Source organism: Orycteropus afer, unplaced genomic scaffold, assembly GCF_000298275.1.
Source record: "Orycteropus afer afer isolate SDZICR_OR568_19922 unplaced genomic scaffold, OryAfe1.0 scaffold00034, whole genome shotgun sequence".
Lineage (NCBI taxonomy): Eukaryota > Metazoa > Chordata > Mammalia > Tubulidentata > Orycteropodidae > Orycteropus > Orycteropus afer.
This window is the reverse complement of record NW_006921621.1, coordinates 15,537,580-15,556,155: the sequence shown is the minus strand read 5'-3', so window position 1 is coordinate 15,556,155 and position 18,576 is coordinate 15,537,580. Positions and strand designations below refer to the sequence as shown.

Here is an 18,576-nt window from a genome sequence, read left to right as displayed (position 1 = left end):
CCTCATCCTACTGTAACTTTCTTTCCACTCCTGAGACTTCCTTGGCAAAGATCACTAGTAACTTCTTAATTACAGAATCCATGGAGGCTGTTCAATCTTTATCTTACTTGACCTTTGTCTGGAATCTGACATTATTGAACTATCCTGCTTTCCTGACATATTTTACTTCCCTTGCCCTGACGCCAATTTCTTCCTATGTCTATAACTCCTCCCTTTCCCCTACTCCTCCCCTCACAATTCAATGAATCACTAAGTCTTGTGGATTCCACACATTTCCCAATTCCATCCACTCTTCTTCATTCCCATGGCCCCTGCTTTATTACCTTGGGCAAGGACGTCAGGCTTATTCCTAATGAGACTTCTCCAGTTTTTTCATGTAGCCAATTTGCTTCTGTGGTTGCCTTTCTGAAACATACTCCTCCATGTAGTCCCTCTGTTTTCCATTGCTATCAAGTTGATTCCAACTATAGGCCAAATTAATACTGCTTCATAGGGTTTCTGAGGCTGTAATCCTTACAAAAGCAGACTGTCAAATCTTTCTCTCATGGAGCAACTGGTAGGTTCAAACTGCTGACCTTTCAGTTAGCAGACAAGTGCTTAACCTCTCTGCCATCAGAGCCCTTTATATGGTCTCTAGGTTTGTGTGATTTATCACATTGTATCTTAACCATCTCAAGTCCCTGTGTGGTGCAAGCAGTTTGCAATCAGCTGCTAACAGGCAGTTCAAACCAATCCAGTATTGCTGCAGAAGAAAGGCCTGGTGATCTGTAAAGATTATTATTAGGTGCCATAGTTGATTTTCAACATATAGCACCCCCTTGTGACAGAGTGGAATTGCCTTACATGGTTTTCTAGGCTATAATCTGTACAGAAGCAAATTGCTACAGCTCTTTCTTCAGTGGAGTGGCTGCGTGGGTTCTAACCTTCAAACTTTTGGTTAATAGCCAAGCATTTAACCTGTTGCACCATCAGGGCTTCTTTGCAGCCAAGGAAACCCTATGGAGCACAGTTCTACTCTGACACACATGGGGATCTACTGGATGGCAACTGGTTTTGCTTTGGATCTTAATTATTTGTTTATACAAGTCTATGCACTTCATGAGTCTCTGAACTCATTGAGGGCAGGAACTGAGTCTTATCCATTAGGAATTGGCTTGGGCGGGGTGGGGAGAGAGGATGGATTTCCTTGAAGCACTCGATAATAAGGTTACTTTTCCACTGCTTTGCCAACTGCTCAAGTCTAGCAGTTGTTTCCCAATCTCAGGACACTTCCAGTAGGAACAGGACCTTCTCAAAGTTGCAACAAAGCCAGGAGCGTCAGTCAGACATCAGAACCTGAGAAACCCACATCCAGGTTCTACCAGATTTCCACGTTTGCTCCTCTGCAAGCCCAGTCTATGGATGAGAATGTCCTCGAGGGCTCTTGGGAGCTTTTTCTATCAATTTCGCGCCTGCAGTTTGTGCTATGTTGCCCTGATAAAGAAAAGTGTCCTTCATGTTGGGGCTTTTTTCCTTCAATTCAGGAGCTCTAGTGGCACAGCAGTTAAAGCGCTTGACTGCTAACCAGAAGGTCGGAGGTTCAAAATCACCAAGCCACTCCGTGGCAGAAAGATGTGGCAATCTGCTTTCCGTAAAGATTTACAGCCTTGGAAACCCTAGGGTGCAGTTTTACTCAGTCGTATAGGGTCGCAAGGAGTAGAAATCACTCCACGGCAACGGTTTTGGTTTTTAGTTTCCCTTCATTTTGGACTAGGCAGGGTAGCACAGTGAGGAAAGAGGGCCACTTTAGAAAAGAAGGAATTGAGAACTCCAAGAACTGGGAAAAACGACCGAGACCAGTGCACGTAGGAGCGCACCACTCCGAGTCGAGCCTGGGTTTCCCGTTGCCCCCGCCTTCTTCACTAAGCTCTACCCACTTTAGGGCGGGACCTCCCACTTCAGCCAATTCTGGGAGCTGAACCCTGGCGGTTTGTACTCCTTCTTTCCAATGAGAAAAAAAGGAAGCAGCTTGGCTCCAATGACCAATCCGAGGAGGCGGCACCGGGTTGTCAGGCAGGTTATAAGAGTTCGGGCCAATTGGAGGCGCAGACACCCCTCGACCCGGGCGCAGCGCGCAGGCGGAGGCAAAAAGACGCCGGAGCGGGCCGAGTGCGGCCGAGCAAAGCCGGAGCCCGAACGGGACCGCAGGAGCCGGGCCGGGTCCGACGGGCCGAGATGCCCTATAAACTGAAGAAGGAGAAGGTGAGCGTGGCCCTTTCCCCCGCGCCTCCGCCCTGGGGCCTGTGCGGAGCTCTGGGAGGGGCCCGAGGCAGGCCCGGGACAGCCCCAGACTGACCCTCCCGTCTGGCTCTCGCAGGACTCTCTGGGCTAGCTCACCGCCCCCGTGGAGGGTAGCACCCCCAGCCTGTGCCGCAGCTGGGACAGCCCCCCCGCCCGCCTTCTTGCCCGGGACGGATTGCCCCCACATTACGCCTCCCTCTTTCTCCCTCGCCTACCCCTGGCCTAGGGTAACCTCCTCCCTCCAGATCTACCTACTCCACTCCCAGGTCACTCTCCTGCTTCCCTCGCTCCTGGTGTTTCCCCCAACACCACCCGCCCCTTCCTCTCTACCCCTCAACCCATTTGGGACAGCTTCTCTTCTGAGACAGCACCTCCCTCCAGAACTGCCCCCTCCCTCCTACGCAGCCCCTTCCCTCCTCTTCTCATCCTCCAGGAACCGCCTTCTCTCCCATTCTCTACAACCCTTTCTCTGTAGGCACGCCCAGCCCCCTGACCTAGGACTGTGCTGCTTTCTCTCTCCTTCACCCAAATCTGGACTAGGCCCCTCCCTCCAGTTCTTCCTTCACACACAAACTTGTATGCCAGGACGGAGCCCTGCCTTCTGTTGATGGAACCTCGGAACGTCAGGGCAGGAAGGGACCTCTGAACGCATGCAGTCCAACCCCCTAGTGGTACAGTTGAAGAGAGTGAGGCCCAGGTAGGGCAAGAGACTTGTCCAAGGTCACACAGCCTTCTGGAGGCAGAGCTGCAGTAGCAGGCCTCTTTTGTACCAAAGCTGGGAAGGCTGACAGGCATCATCACCTGGCTCCCAGGTTCATGCTAGATCAGTCCCCTTCCCTAATCTGAGCAGCCTCCTCCCCTTATTCCTACTCTTAGGATAACCTTTTTAGTTCTTGCACTAGTGCTTGATTTCTGTCTTTCTGGGGCACACAATCCTCAAATTAGGAATCTGCCCTCACTGTCAAATTAGTTTTCTTTCACCTTGGTTACCCATGCCTTTGTCATGGTATCCTGACATAAGCCGTGTCTTGATGTTGCCTTCTTTCACCTTCCCAGTCTATCTGCATACCACCTTCCCCTGTTCATCATCCCTGCTTTTTCTACTCTCTCATTCCTGCTGTTGCTGAGGTCTGACTCAGAGGTGTGGCTCCTTTGAGGTACAGACTCACACAGAGGATGCTAGGATACCAGTTCCAGCCTCCCCCAGCTTCTCCTCTTCTGGAGCTGGCCCCTCATGGTGCAGGCTGGCTCTGACCTGGAGTTCTGGCTACCCACTTCGTGACCCCAGAGGTGTACTGCTTTCACTAGCCCTCTGATTGGCTGGGTTGCAAGGCTGCCTTCTCTGACCTTATCAATTAAATTCTTTATCTTGGGGCTAGTGGAGATTTCCCGGGCACCTTTGATTCTGGGTTGTCCACATAACCTCTTAGGGCCTAAAGTCCTGAGTGTAGGGTTGTACACTTAGCTCAGTGGTGATGGTATACTGAGTAGTGAGCCTTTTGGGGTGCTGGCCTGGGCAGGCTTTTGTGCCCCACACAGGCCTTGTCCTGGGGGAGTAGATGTGCTGGGATGGTCTTGGCAGCTTAGTTATAGACGATGCACATCCACATCATACCGGAGACTAAGGGACTCCTTCAAGGAATGTGGCGAGGGGTGAGTTTCCCACCCATGTGTAGGTTTTAGTCTGATGGAACAGATACTGTCCCATCCACTGAAAGCTTTTTGTTACTAGATGATTGAGAAGGAGAACAATTCTTAATTAGATTTGTGAGGACTATAGGTATAAGTATCTGGTTGGGAAATGGTTTTGGGATCAGGGTGCATAGACCCAGGCATAATTCTGACTCCCTTTCATATTAAACTTTCTGTTGGTTTTTGGTTGCATTTGGTATTCAGGAGTTGGTAAGTCCTGAGGGGGAAGGAGGTGACAGTGTGACTGATGTTTGCCTGGATGGAGTAGGGGTGGAGAGTGGGTGGGTAGGTGGAAGATCTTCTTTGCTTGTCCCACCTTTCCCTTTTCTCCTTCATCTCTTCCGGTCCCAATCCTGGCCATCCTTTATGGACTCCCTGAAGCCTTGCCTGAACCTCAGTTGAGAAAGAGCTGTCCCATCTCTCCTGAATTTGCAGAACACTTTACAAAGTGCCATTGACAGCCCATTTGGATTCCACTTTGAATCAGAATTAATTGTGGACAAATCTTTTCTTCCCCCTTGAGATAAGAACCACCCTCTGCCTTGTACATAGCAGCTGTGGTGGCGTAGTGCCTAAGGCATTTGACTGCTAACCAGAAGGCTGGAGGTTCAAACCCACCAGTTGCTCCTTGGAAGGAAGGTTGGGCAATCTACTTCCAAAGTGATACCACCTCGGAAACCCAGGAGGGGTCGTCGTTATGAGTCGGATCTGACTCAATGGTAGTGAGTGAGTTTAGGCCTTGTACATAGTTCGTGCTCAGTAGATAAGTGCTGAGTGTACTCTCTGGCATCCATCCCTTCCCTTTCCACGTGTATTGACCCCCCTTACTCTCTTTTGGGTTCCTAGGTGGGGTGCCCTTGTTCCCTTTCACCTTCTTCTTGTTCAGAGTCATAGTAATAATAGTGATCAACATTTAGGATTTCATTTGCCAGACGCTGTGCTAAGAGAAGTGGGTGCTATGATTGTCATTGTTGAGTAGATAAGGAAACCGAGGCTCAAAGAGGCTAGTTAACTTGCCTGTAATTTTACAGCTAGTATGAGTTGGGCCTGGAAAACAAGGCTGACTTCAAAGCCCCCTTTTTTTTAACCATGTGCCATGTAGCACCTGACTGCTGGCTGGGCAAAAGTGTGTGCCCACTTATTCTTCAGGTGCCAGGGAACAAGGGTGATGGGCCTGGATTCCCCCATGACCAAGTACCCACATATATCCCCCAACACATACAAAGGCAGCTGGACACATTCCCTGAGGGTTATGCCTAAGGCATTATACTAAGTGCTATAGGGTTGGTAGATGGATGCAAAAAAGAATAAGGAGTTTATGGTCAAGTAGAGAGATCAGACGTGTACGAAGATGGGTCAAGTCTGTCCTGAGAGGCCCACGTGTAGGGGGTGCATAGAGTTATCTCAGTGACTTGTCCTGCTGCATCTACCGCTTCCTTTTCCTCTCTACCTCATACTCAGAGCCTCGCCCTAGCACCTTGACAACAGAGTCAGTGTGGCCAGTCTGGTCAGTAGGCAACGGGAGAGTGCTCAGCCCAAAGAAGGAACTCTTTCCTGCTCCTGTGACTGACTGCAGCGAGCAGAGCTGCTCTGCCTGGGAATGGCTTTCTTCCTCCCCGCCCCCAGAAAGCCTCCCCCCTTCTCCAGCCCACACAGAGCTCTCTTTTCCCTAAAATCCTTTTGGCCCCATAGTCAAAATCACTTGACTTATCACTTCTCGCTGAAGGGGCTTGCTGTCTAATTGCAGAACCTCAGAGCTGGAAGTGATTTCCAAGATCTTCTAATCCAGTCCTCATTTAAATCTTGAATCCCTTTTGCAGTATCCCTTAGAGGAGGTCACCCAGCCTCTGTTTGAAGGCTCCCAGGGCTAGGGAGCCCTCAGCCTCACAAGGCAACCTTTTTCTGTGTGCCTGCTTCATGAGAGAATTCTTCTATGTTTGGTGCCTCAGTCCATCTTCCTGGAACATCAACCCATTCCCCTTAGACCTCTAGATCTTTTTGGAAGAGTTGCATCTTTGCTCTGCATAGCAGCCCTTCGTTTGTTTGTAAAGTTCCATCTCACACCCCCTTACTCAAGACTCCTCCCTTCCATTGTCAACGATCCTGGGCTTGCAGCTGTTGCTTGCTGGACATGCTTTAGAATCCATTCCCAATATGAGTTGCATCCTTCTTCCCAGCAATGGTCATTGCTTCTCCCAAAGTCTGATCCTCATGAATAAACCAAATCCTACAGGAGTGGCCTCATCAAGGACAAAGGTACTTCCATGTCTCCAGTGTCAAGCACCAGGCACACAGTAGGCACTCTGTATAGGCCAGGGCACTGGATGAGGGGTCACATAAACTGCCATGGCAGCCATGGCATGTGGCCGGTTTGTGTTGAGCTTGCTGTCAGACCTCAATCCCCAAGTCTTTTCCACAATCTCTCCCTCTTGTTCTTGTGCAGTTGCTGTTTTTGGCCTGAAGCATGGGAAGCTGGGCAGGCTGGGGCTCTGAACCAGCTGCGTGGTTCCTGAAGGAGACTTCAGACCCATGCTTACTCTTGGTTTCACCTCAGGGCTTCACCCCATCTCATCCCAGTCCTTGTTGACCAAGGTGCTCTTGGGATTTTAAAAAAATCCACACTAAACCCATTGCCATCAAGTTGATTCTGACTCATAGTGACCCTATAAGACAGAATAGAACTGCCCCATAGAGTTTCCAAGCTGTAATCTTTACAGAAGGAGATTGTCACATCTTTTTTCCGAACACCAGCTGGTAGGTTCCAACGTCTGACCTTTTGTTAGCAGCCAAGCATTTAACAACTATGCTACCAGAGCGTTTAGATGGGACAATTCCTATACCTGGTAATATCCATGGGCCCAACTGTTAAATGCCATAGCACCATTTTGTCTGGGTGCTGTTTGTGACATAAAAAAAACAAAAAAGTCGTTGAATCTTCCTGTATGCATTGGGAGAAAAGTGGTGGCTTCCTCCCATCCAGCATGGAAGCCTCAGTCATTCCTCTGACTGGTTAACCAGAAGCCCATCTGAGTAGCTTGTTCCTTGATGCTTTTTCCTCAAGACACCTCATCTTGGCTCTTGTCTAACTGAAGGCCCTCCCAGGCGCTAATTCATGTGTACCCTTAATGTGTGTCAGGAGGGATGTCTTCGTAATCAAAGTCTAAATTCCTTGGAGGGACTGATTCTCCATATATATATACATACATACCCTCTCCCCTAGGGCCAGAGACAAGGTCAGTGATTGTAATTGATGGATTTGATTGGACAGAGGATAATTGCAACAAAGGGCTAAGGGGTCTAACCCAAGCCTCTCCCTTCCCTTGACATCTTCTAACCCTCCCACCATCTTCTTCCTTCAGGAGCCCCCCAAGCTTGCCAAAGGCACGGCCAAGCCCAGCAGCTCAGGCAAGGATGGTGGAGGCGAGAATGCCGAGGAGGTAAGGAGTATGGGCACAGCCCTAGCTGTGGAGTAGGCGCCTGCTCCAACTCCTTGATGGGTTGTGGGGTGAGATTCCAGGGGGCCAGAAAGGAAGGAGAGAGGGAACACTGATTTGGCTCCCACAGTTTGGGAGGGACCTGGACAGCCTGTCCAGACAGTCTCCAGATAGTCCATACCCTTTCAGCTGGTATGGACCAAATAACTAATCCTGTGAAGGTGATTGCTCTGCTTACCGACTTTGGTTGTTGAGAGTTTCTTTTTCTTATAGTAAAAAACTAGGAGCTTAGGGAAGAAGGGAAAAAGTACATGGGTGATGAGTGACTGGGACATGGCTCTGGGTGGAGCTGAGCCTTGGGAGTGGCTCGTGTCCCTGAGTTGGCCAGGGCTGGGCCCTTACTTCTGAAGGACTGTCATGAGCAGAGGTCAGCACTGCTCTGCAATCTAGGACTATAAAGCAATAAAGAGCAGAGTGAGCACTGGGAGGTATAGGGACTTAAAAAAGTCCAGGCCATGCCCATGGAAGTTTAGGGTGTGCTCAGTTGGATGGTCAGGTAGGGCGATGAGCCTGTGAACCTGTTGCCTGAGCACCATGGTATCTGGAAGCTGGTGATTCTTGGTTTCTCTGCTGCCTCCCTCCTGCTCTGTAAACTGTTCAGAAGGAAGGAGGAGAACAGGAAGCAGAGCCAGGCCTTATGGTTTTTTTGGGGAAGAGATTAACAAGAATTTGGAGTTAACTATGGATTCAGGTTTTTCTGGGTACTTCTGATCCCTTTCACCTCTAAAGGGATCCAAGCACTTTTCACACCTGGGCCCTTTCATTAGAACTTGCGTGAGGAACCAGAAGAAGCAGGATAGATTTTCCCCATTTTATAGATAGAACCACAGAAGATAAAGTACTCCTTTGACACTTACACAGTAATTGGAATGTGTGTCTCAAATAGTCCTTATCACTATTGGTAAGGTAGCAGGTGGAGTGATCACTTGTTCCTGTATGTATCTCTTCTCCTGGACTGTGAAGTTTGAGGGAAGGAGTGATGTCACTCTGCATGGCTTCTCACCCTCAACTCATATACTCTTAGGCCTTGTACTCAGGGGCTTGTTATTAGGTGCCGTTGAGTCGATTTCGACCCGTAGTGACCCCATGTGACAGAGTAGACCTGCCTCATAGGGTTTTCTAGGCTGTATCTTTGGAGCAAATTACCATGTCTTTCTCCCGTGGAGCTGCTAGGTGGATTAAAACTGCCAACCTTTTGGTTAGCAGCCAAGTGTTTAACCATTGTGCCATCAGGGCTCTTTGGTTGATGTTGTTGTTGTTGTTATATGCTGTCGAGTCGGCCCTGACTCATAGCGACCCCTCCGTGGTTTCTGAGGCAGTGTCACTACAGAAGTAGGATTGCCCAACCTTCCTTCCGAGGAGTGGCTGATGGGTTTGAACTGCCAGCCTTCTGGTTAGCAGTCAAGTGCCTTAGGCACTATGCTACCAGAGCTCCTCTTTGGTTGATAGTATATCATAAGTGAATACTTCTGGAGAGCACAGCTCCAGGCTCAGTCCCCCATAGAGTGATGACATTTGTGGGACCTGCAGGGAAGATAGCTAAGAATTGGCAGCTGACATTTAAAACAGCCAAGAGAGAGAAATGATTTCAAGGGAGAGAGAGGAATGTTTAGGGTACTGTTCCCACCTTTTGTCTAACCAAGTTCTATTTCTTCAGCTAGTAGACTAATTAGATGTCATTTTTTTAAAGCAGTCTTTCTTGACACCCCTCCCCACCACCACCTCCAAGATCACCAGCCAGGATCACTGGTATTGGCTTTCCTGGCACCCAGTACCATTCAACGGTAGCACTTAACCAGAGCTATAATTAAATAATTGCACGTGAATTCATAAGGAGCTGTGGTGGTGCCATGGTTAAGGCAGTGGGCTGCTAACCAAAAGGTAGGCGGTTCTGCTAACCAAAAGGTAGGCGGTTCAAACCCACAAGTTGCTCCACAGGAGGAGGATGAGGCAGTCTTCTTCCGTAAAGATTCACAGCCTTGGAAACCCGAAAGGAGTCACTTTGAGTTGGACTCTACTCAAGGCAGTGGTTTGTTTTTTTTTTAAAATGTGAATTCAGTGTTTATTAGCTGTCTCCTATGAGGTTCTTGCCAGAGACACTAGCATTTGAATGCATTTTGAGTGACCAAGTGAACTGGTGAATGAACAAATGGACAAACATCAAATCAGAGCTGGAAGAGACCTCAGAGTCTAACCTAAACCTCTCCTTTCATAGATGGGAAAACAAAGGCTCAGGCAGGCTAAGAAGTAGGCTCGGACCAACTGCTATGATTTCTTTATGGCCAGGTCTCCATGGATGAGTCTGTTAAAGGCAGTGGGTAGATTTCAAGCCCTGGGAAAGGAGAGTGTTGCAGTCACCTTGGAGTCTCTTTTGTAAAATTCTGCCCAGGGTTCACTTGTATGAGATGGTGTAGAAATTCAGCTCCATGAGTTTCCAGAAACATACTCATGTGGCCATAGCCATAGGAGTATTGGGAAAGTTAGGGCCAGATCATCAAAAGCTGATGGGGCACAGCCCTTCCCTTGCCGTGTTTTTAGTCATACTTTTAGGCTTTTCCAGCCAAATTCATCTTATGTCAAGTTCAGGCATGCCACAGAGATACTGTGGGTTCAGTTCCAGAGTATCACAATAAAGCGAGTCATGTGAATATTTTGGTTTCCCAGTGCATATAAAAGTTATGTTTACATTATACTGTAGTCTGTTAAATGTGGAATAGCATTATGAAAATGTTTGAAATACTATGAGAATTACCAAAATGTAAAACAGAGACATAAAGTGAATACAAGCTGTTGGAAAAATGACATCAGTAGATTGCTTGACATAGGGTTGCCACAAACCTTCAATTTGTAAAAAACATAATATCTGCGAAGCACAATAAAACAAAGTGCAATAAAATGCAATATGGCTGTATTTGCCAGAGCTTTTCCATTGATCCTAATAATAATGGCAGTTAGTATTTATTTTATTGAGTAGTTACTATGTGCCACACACTGTGCTAAGTACTTTACAAGTATCATCTTGTTTATTCTTTACAACTAAAAACACAGCAAGTGATGATAATCACACTGTGATTATCATCCACCTTTTACAGATGAAACTGAGGCTTAGGGATGTTAAATAGCTTTTACTCAGCAAGTAAAAGCAGAGCTGGAATTCAACCCAGGTCTGTGTGGCTTGGGGCCATTTCACTTCTGTTTTTTTTTTTTTTTTAATGGCTTGAATTTATATATTAATTATAATTTATTGATTTTGTTGTTGCTGAAAATATACACGGCACAACATACACCAATTCAATAGTTTCTACATGTACAATTCAATGACATTGATTGTATTCCTCAAGCTGTGTGATCATTCTCACCCTGCATTTCTGAGTTGTTTCCCCTCATTAACATAAACTTACTGACCCCGAAGGTTCCTATCTAATCTTCCAAGCTGCTGTTGTCAGTTTGATCCCATATAGATAGATCTTAAAAGAGTATAATGTTCAAGGCAGACATTCTTAACTAGTAAGCTAAACTGTTGTTTGTTTTTACAAAGACTATACTTTTTTTGGTTTAAATTTAAAGATTATGTCAGGGCAATAGTTTCAGGGGTTTATCCAGCCTCTGTGACTCCAGAAAATCTGGATGCTGTGAGAATTTTAAATTCTGCTCTACATTTTCCCCCTTTTGATCAAATGCTTTTCTACAGACTCTTTGATCAAGATGTTCAATAATAGTACTAGGCACCATCCAGTTCTTCTAGTCTCATGGTAAAGGAGGCACTTGTTCATGGAGGCATTAACCACACATTCCATTTCCTCCTCTTCCTGACCATCTTTTCTCTGTTGCTGCAGGCAAATAGAGACCAGTTGTTATGACTTGGGTGGCTGCTTGTAAGTTTTTAAGACTCCACGAACTAGGAGATAGAATAGAGGCACTAAACATGTTATTAGACAAATTAACTGGGGTGTCTAATGAAACTATTACCCTAAACCTCCAAACCAAGGAACCAAATCTCATGAGGTGTTTGTATACATAAGCAGCCTCAGCAGCCACTCTTTTTTTTTTTTTTGCCATTGTTGTCAGTATATCTGTCGTACAACTTTTGCCAATTAAGCTTTTTACAAATATATACAACTTATTGACAGTAATTAACAATAATTGGCTGTGCAACCCTACCCTTAATCAATGCAATTTTTCCATCTCCAGAAACTGAAGCTCAGTAAGCAATAACCTCACCATTTTCCCTCCTTCCTATCCCTGGTAAGCAGTAATATAAAACATATAGAGACTTTGATCTCTATATGTTTGCCTTTACCATATCTGTCTGTCTGTCTATCTATCTATCTATCCATCTATATAAAGTGAGGTCATTAATATTTGTCCTTTGTGACTGGCTTATGTCACTCAGCATAGTGTCCTCAAGCTCCATTCACATTGTAGCATGCATCACAACTTCATTTCTCTTACTGGCTGAGTAGTATTCTATTGGTATTCTACTGTATGTATGTACCACATTTTGTTTATCTGTTGATAGGCTTTTCTTTACCTGTGTTTTTAATGACATGCCACATTGGTTCCAAACTCCTAGAAGAGAGTCCTAGAATGGAAAAAAGGCTTGGTAGGTCAAGCCAGACTCTCGGTGACCTGCCTACGCAGGTATGAGCATTTCTTGGTCTGTTTTTGGAAAAATCAGTTCAGTGCATGGACTCATCTGTGTGATGTGCCCTGTCCTGAGTTCTGGGAGTAGGGACAGAGAAAAGAAGAAATAATTCTGTCTTCCTTACTTCAGCCTGTCCTCCCGTAGCCAGAGTGGTTGTTGGAAAAACATTTTTGGTTTTATCAGTTCTCTACTAAAAAACCTGTGCTGGCATCTCATTGCTTACAACTTAGAATACAAATTCACTAGCCTGGCACACTCAGCCCTTCTGAGCTGGCCATACTCTGTTCTTCTACCTTCTAGCCAGGCTTCTCATCCTACTGAACATCCCATCTCCTGAGACAGAAAGCCCTTTTATGACTCAGGGCCCTTACACATGGGTTCCATTGACCTGGAATGCTTTATTTGTTTCCTTTTTTTCTTTGCCTGCTAAACTTAAGTTTATGCTTTAAGAGCCAACTCAAAAGTCACCTCCTCAGGGAAGTCTTCCTTGATTCCTCCAGACAAGTTTATAGTTATTCTTCTGTTCCAATAGCCTTTGTGGTTCTCTACCTTCTTGCATTTCCTTTTATTAGCTGCCTTGCTGTTTGTTTTGTCAACGGAACTGTGAGATCTCTGAGGGCAAGGGCCATGTCTTATTCATCTCTTAATCTCTAATGCTTAGCATAGTGTTTATTGAATAAATGAAGGAAGAAAAGAATTAAGAGCAGCTTGTTAGAGCTCTAGATGTCAGAATGGGAGAGAATGCCCCTGTAATTTTCAGAGTTTTAAACTAAGATGATCTTTATTTATTAGGCTTGTTAATTCATTATGGAAAACATATAACATTTATGGAAAACATATAACATTTATTGTTGTTAGGTGCCATTGAGTCAGCTCTGACTCATGGCCACCCCACATACAACAGAACGAAACACTGCCTGGTCCTGCGCCATCCTCACAATCCTTGCTGTGCTCGAGCCCATCGTTGCAGCCCTGTGTCAGTCCATCTTGTTGAAGGTCTTCCCCTTTTTCACTGACCCTCTACTTTACTAAGCATGATGTCCTTCTGCAGGGAATGGTCCCCTTTTAACAACATGACCAAAGTAGGTGAGATGAAGTTTGGCCATTTTTGCTTCCAAGGAGCATTCCAGCTGCACTTCCAGGACAGATTTGTTCGTTCTTCTGGCAGTCCACAGTATTTTCATTATTCTTCACCAACACCATAATTCAAAAGCATCAACTCTTCTTTGGTCTTTGCAAAAAGAGCATGGAGGTGGCATCTTCTGACCTCCTCTAACTTCGTAAGAGGGAGACAGACTCACCATCAGCAGCCCAAGGCTTATTCCTGAAGCTAGACATGCCACCACCCTCCCGCCTTGCTCCCACATCACTCATTCCATCTCTTCTGGGTTCTATAATTTGTTGCAGTGGCCACACAGAACTCACAGACAATATTCACAATTGTAGAGTTTATTAGGGAAGTAATAGGCTACAACTCAGGTTGAGGAATACTCTCAGGATACAATTCTTTGATCAGGACAGTCTTCCCTCTGCTGCGCCCTCAGGCATGACTCCTTGGCCCTCGGCCTCTTGGCCTGGCCTCTGCCTTGTTCTGGCAAGTGTTACAAAGCTCTTTTAGCTCTGCTGATAAGTACACCTACATGCACCCCACTCCATCAGAAAGCCTCCTGTCCAAAGTGCTCAGCTTTCTCACTCTGTGGGCCGGGTAAGACCTTCGCTCTGTGTTGTGCTTCTTGGTTCCACTCCACTGTCTCTCAGCTGGACATCTCTGCCGAGCAAGTCAGCACAGTGATCTCAGGTCCAAGGACATGCCCCACTGCACTTCCAGCTCTTCTCTCTTGATAGCAGTGAGATTCCCCTCTTCTGCCTCTAGGAGGGCTCATTTTAAGTCCAGCAGCATAACAAAACTAACCAATCCTCACATTAGAGTTTCATATACCTTATTTACCTGGTCCCACCCACAGAGTCACAAAGACTATGACTAGAAAAGCCATACATTGTCCAGCTTTCATATGCACGTGAGGTGATTGGATTAGGCATACCTTAGTCTTCAAAGTAACGTCTTTGCTTCTTAAGACTTTAAAGAGATCTTTTGCAGCAGATTTTCTCAGTGCAATACTGACTTCTTGACTGCTGCTTCCATGGCTGTTGATTATGGATCCAAGTAAATGGAGTCCCTGGCAACCTCAATCTTTTCTCCATTTATTGTGATGTTATTTATTGGTCCAGTTTTCAGGATTTTCATTTTCTTTATGTTGAGGTGTAATCCGTACTGAAGACTGTAGTCCTTGATCTTCATCAGTAAGTGCTTCAACTCATCTTCACTTTCAACAAGCAAGGTTGTATCATCTGCATGTGTAGGTTGTTAATGAATCTTCCTCCAATCCTGTTGCCACGTTCTTCTTCATATAGTCCAGCTGCTCAGATTATTTGCTCAGCATACAGATTAAGTATGATGAAAGGATACAGTCCTGACATACACCCTTCCTGATCTTAAACCATGCAATATCCCCTCGTTCTGTTCAAATGAGAGTCTCTTGGTCTATGTACAGGTTCCTCATGAACACAGTTAAGTGGTCTGGATTCCTGTTCTTCACAGTGTTATCCGTAATTTGTTATCCACAGAGTTGAATGCCTTTGCATAGTGAATAAAACACGGGTAAACATCTTTCTGGTATTCTTTGCCTTCGGCCAAGATCCATCTGACAGTGATATCCCTCATTCCACATCCTGTTCTGAGTCTCGTTTGAATTTCTGGAAGTTCCCTGTCAATACTGCTGCAACCATTTTTGAATTATCTTCAGCAAAATTTTACTTGCATGTGATATTAATGATATTGTTTGATAATTTTCACATTCTGTGGGATCACCTTTCTTTGGAATGGGTACAAATATGGATCTCTTCCAGTCAGTTGGCCAGGTAACTATCTTCCAAATTTCCTGGCATAAAAGCTGCATCTATTTGTTGAAACATCTTGATGGGTAATCCGTCAATTCCTGGGGCCTTGTTTTTCTCCAGTTCCTTCAGTGCAGCTTGGATGTCTTCTTTCAGTACCTTTGGTTCTTGATCATATACTACCTCCTGAAATGGTTGAACATCGAACAGTTCTTTTTGGTACAGTGACTTTGTATTCCTTCCATCTTCTTTTGATGCTTCATGTGTCATTCAAGAGCTTACCCATAGAATCCTTCATATTGCAACTTGAGGCTTAATTTTTTTCTTCAGTTCTTTGCACTTGAGAAGTGGTGAGCGTGTTCTTCCCTTTTGGTTTTCTAACTCCAGGTCTTTGCACATTTCATTATATATAATACTTTACTGTATCTTCTCGAGCTGCCCTTTGAAATCTTCTGCTCATTTCATTATTTCTTCCCTTTGCTTTAGCTATTCTCTATTCAAGAGCAAGTTTCAGAGTCTCTTCTGACATCCATTTGATCTTTTCTTCCTTTCCTGTCTTCTCAATGACCTTTCGCTTTCTTCATGTATGATGTTCCTAATGTCATCCCACAGCTCATCTGGTCTTCTGTCATTGGTGTTCAGTGTGTGAAATCTATTCTTCAGATGGTCTCTAAATTCAGGTGGGATATAATCAAAGTATTTTGGCTCTTGTGAACTTGTTTTAATTTTCTTCATCTTCAACTTGAACTTGCATATGACCAATTAATGGTCTGAACAACAGTCATTTCCTAGCCTTGTTTTGACTGATAATATTGAGCCTCTCCATCACCTCTTTCCACAGATGTAGTCCATCTGATTCATCTGGTGAGGTCCATGTGTATAGCCATCATTTATGTTGTTGAAAAAATGTATTTACAATGAATATGTCCTTGGTCTTGTAAAATTCTGTCACTAGGTCCCCAGCATCATTTCTGTCACCAAGGCCATATTTTTCAACTACCAATGATTCTTCTATCAACTTTCACATTCCAGTCACTAGTAATAATCAGTACATCTTGATTGAATGTTTGGTCAGTTTCAGGATACGGAAGTTGGTAAAAAAGTCTTCAATTACTTCATCTTTGGCTTTAGGGGTTGGTGCGTAAATTTGAATAATAGTAGTTTTTACTGGTCTTCCTTGTAGGAGTAGGAGCTCTGGTGGCATAGTGCCTAAGGCATTTGACCACTAACCAGAAGGCTGGTGGTTCAAACCCATCAGCCACTCCTCGGGAGGAAGATTGGGCAATTTACTTCCGTAGAGATACTGCCTCGGAAACCCAAGGAAGGGTCGCTGACTCTACGGCTCGATGGCAATGAGTTTGGTTTTTGGTTTTGTAGGCATATGAATATTATCCTATCACTGACAGCATTTTACTTTGGTATAGATCTTGAAATGTTCTTCTTGACAATGTATGTGATGCCATTCCTCTTCAATTTGTCATTCCTAGCATGGTAGACCATATGATTGTCTGATTCAGAATGGCCAAAATGAGTCCATTTCAGCTTACTAATGCCTGGGATATTGATCTTTCTATGTTGCATTTCATTTTTGACAACTTCCAGTTCTCCTAGATTTATACTTCACACATTCCATGTTCTGATTATCAACAAACGTTTGCAAATGTTTCTTCCCATTTTGAGTCATGCCCCCTCAGCAAATGAAGATTATGAAAACTTTCCTCCATCCACATCATTAAGGTAGACTCTGTTTTGGGGAGGCAGCCCTTCCCCAGTTGTATTTTGAGTGCCTTCTGACTTGAGGGACTCATCTTCTGGCACTGTATCAGATAGTGTTTCAGGGCTATTCATAAAGTTTTCCAATAATATATCAGACAGTGTTTCACTGCTCTTCATAAGGTTTTCAGTAGCCATTGTTTTTAGAAGTGGATGGTTCTGTCTTTCTTCCCAGTCTGTCTTAGTCTGGAAGTTCCTCTGAAACCTGTCCACCATGGATGACCTTGTTGGTATTTGAAATACTGGTGGTATAGCCTCCAGTTTCACAGCAACACTCAAGCTACCACAGTATGACAAACTGACAAATGAGTGGTGACAGTCTGCAATTTAAAAAAAATATATATAAAGCCTTTATTTGCTATTTTGTTGAAAGCTGTATTATCAATTTAACTACTATTTTGCTTTTTTTTTTTTTTAAATTGTGCTTTGGGTGCAGATTTATAGTGCAGAATTTGTTTTACAGTCAACAGTTCATGTACATTTGGTTTCACTCCCCAATTACCATCCCCAGCCCTAACCCAGTCTCCTCCTCTCCCTTCCCTGTGACCCACGCCCCCCATCCCTGTGCTTAGTTAGTTATGTACTCCTGTCTGTCCAGCTTTCCCTCCATGTGAATGGTGCCCCTCTGGCTGATTGCTCCAAGGGGTGTATCTCCGTAGAGTAGGTGGGTGCATTGCCCTAGCTTGGATGTTATGCATGTAAGTCTTTCTACTATTGGGCTGAGAGCCAGTCCTTGGGAGTGAGTTCTATCCCAGGCCCAAAGTGTATCCCAGGGCCATGGTCTTGGGGGTCCTACCAGACTCCATCCGAGCAGTAATTCTGGTCATTATTGTGTTTTTGAATTTTGTTCCATGTTTTTCTTCCCACTGTATGCAGGATCTCCAGTTTTGATCCCTTCCTGAGTGGTTGGCATTGGTAACCGGGCACCATCTAGTTCTTCTGGTCTTGAGGTCCATTGTATCATTGGCCTAAATGTTTCCAAATGCCCTTGATTTTCTTCACTCTTCTTTGCTTCAGATGAGAGGAGACCATTAGCTGCATCTTAGTTGGCCACTCAAAAGCTTTTTTTTAAAATCTCTTTTTTTTTTTTTTTTAATTGATTTGGGTGAAAGTTTACAGAGCAAATTCACTTTCCATACAGCAGTTCACATACACTTTATCTCATGACTTAACTACAATTTACCACAGTGCAACAGCTCCCCTCCTACTTCTTCCCCATAGTTACTTCTTCCCTGTGTCCTTCCCTCCATGCACTCCTGCCCCCTGACCTATGTCTCTGTGCATACACAGCCCTTCTATTCTCCCATGATTGTCCTCTCCAAGGAGTGTATCTTCCTAGTATTAATGCTCACCTTATATACCTGTCTTTTGTTTGGCTGGAAGCCACAGGTGTGGTGTGGGTTTCAATTCCAGACCTGAAGGGCAGCTAGGGGCCATAGTCTCAGTGGTTTCATTTCATCAGGCTCTATCAGTCCAGCAAACCTGGTGTTTTTTTTGCAAATGATTCTGAGTTTTGTTCCACATTGTTCTCCCACTCTATCCAGGATCTCCTACAGAGCCGCTCGGAAGCTTTTAAGACCCCAGTTGCTACTCACCAAAGTAGGTTGTGGAACAAGATGTTTATGTATTATGTTGTGCCAGTTGAGCCTGGTTTCCCTCAATACTATGGTATAGTCAGTAATTTTTAATGTTAATTTTATCTTTCATCTTTCTCTTATAATATTTTCTGTAGTGTTTAAATTGTATTTTTATATCCTACTTTATTTATGGGAGCTCTGGTAGCATAGTGGCTAAGAC

General features: G+C 44.9%; 1 protein-coding gene across 1 annotated transcript in view; it reads left to right on the top strand.

The window, feature by feature from the left end:
• Nucleotides 1-2,164: 2,164 nt before the first annotated feature.
• The window catches only part of PPP2R5D (protein phosphatase 2 regulatory subunit B'delta), a 31,833-nt gene continuing 15,421 nt past the window's right edge, over nt 2,165-18,576 (top strand). The window contains exons 1-2 of the mRNA XM_007936228.2: nt 2,165-2,241; nt 7,332-7,409. Of these exons, the coding sequence (XP_007934419.1) occupies nt 2,215-2,241; nt 7,332-7,409 (105 nt within the window). The 5' untranslated portion in view covers nt 2,165-2,214. The remainder of the gene's footprint in view (nt 2,242-7,331; nt 7,410-18,576) is intronic.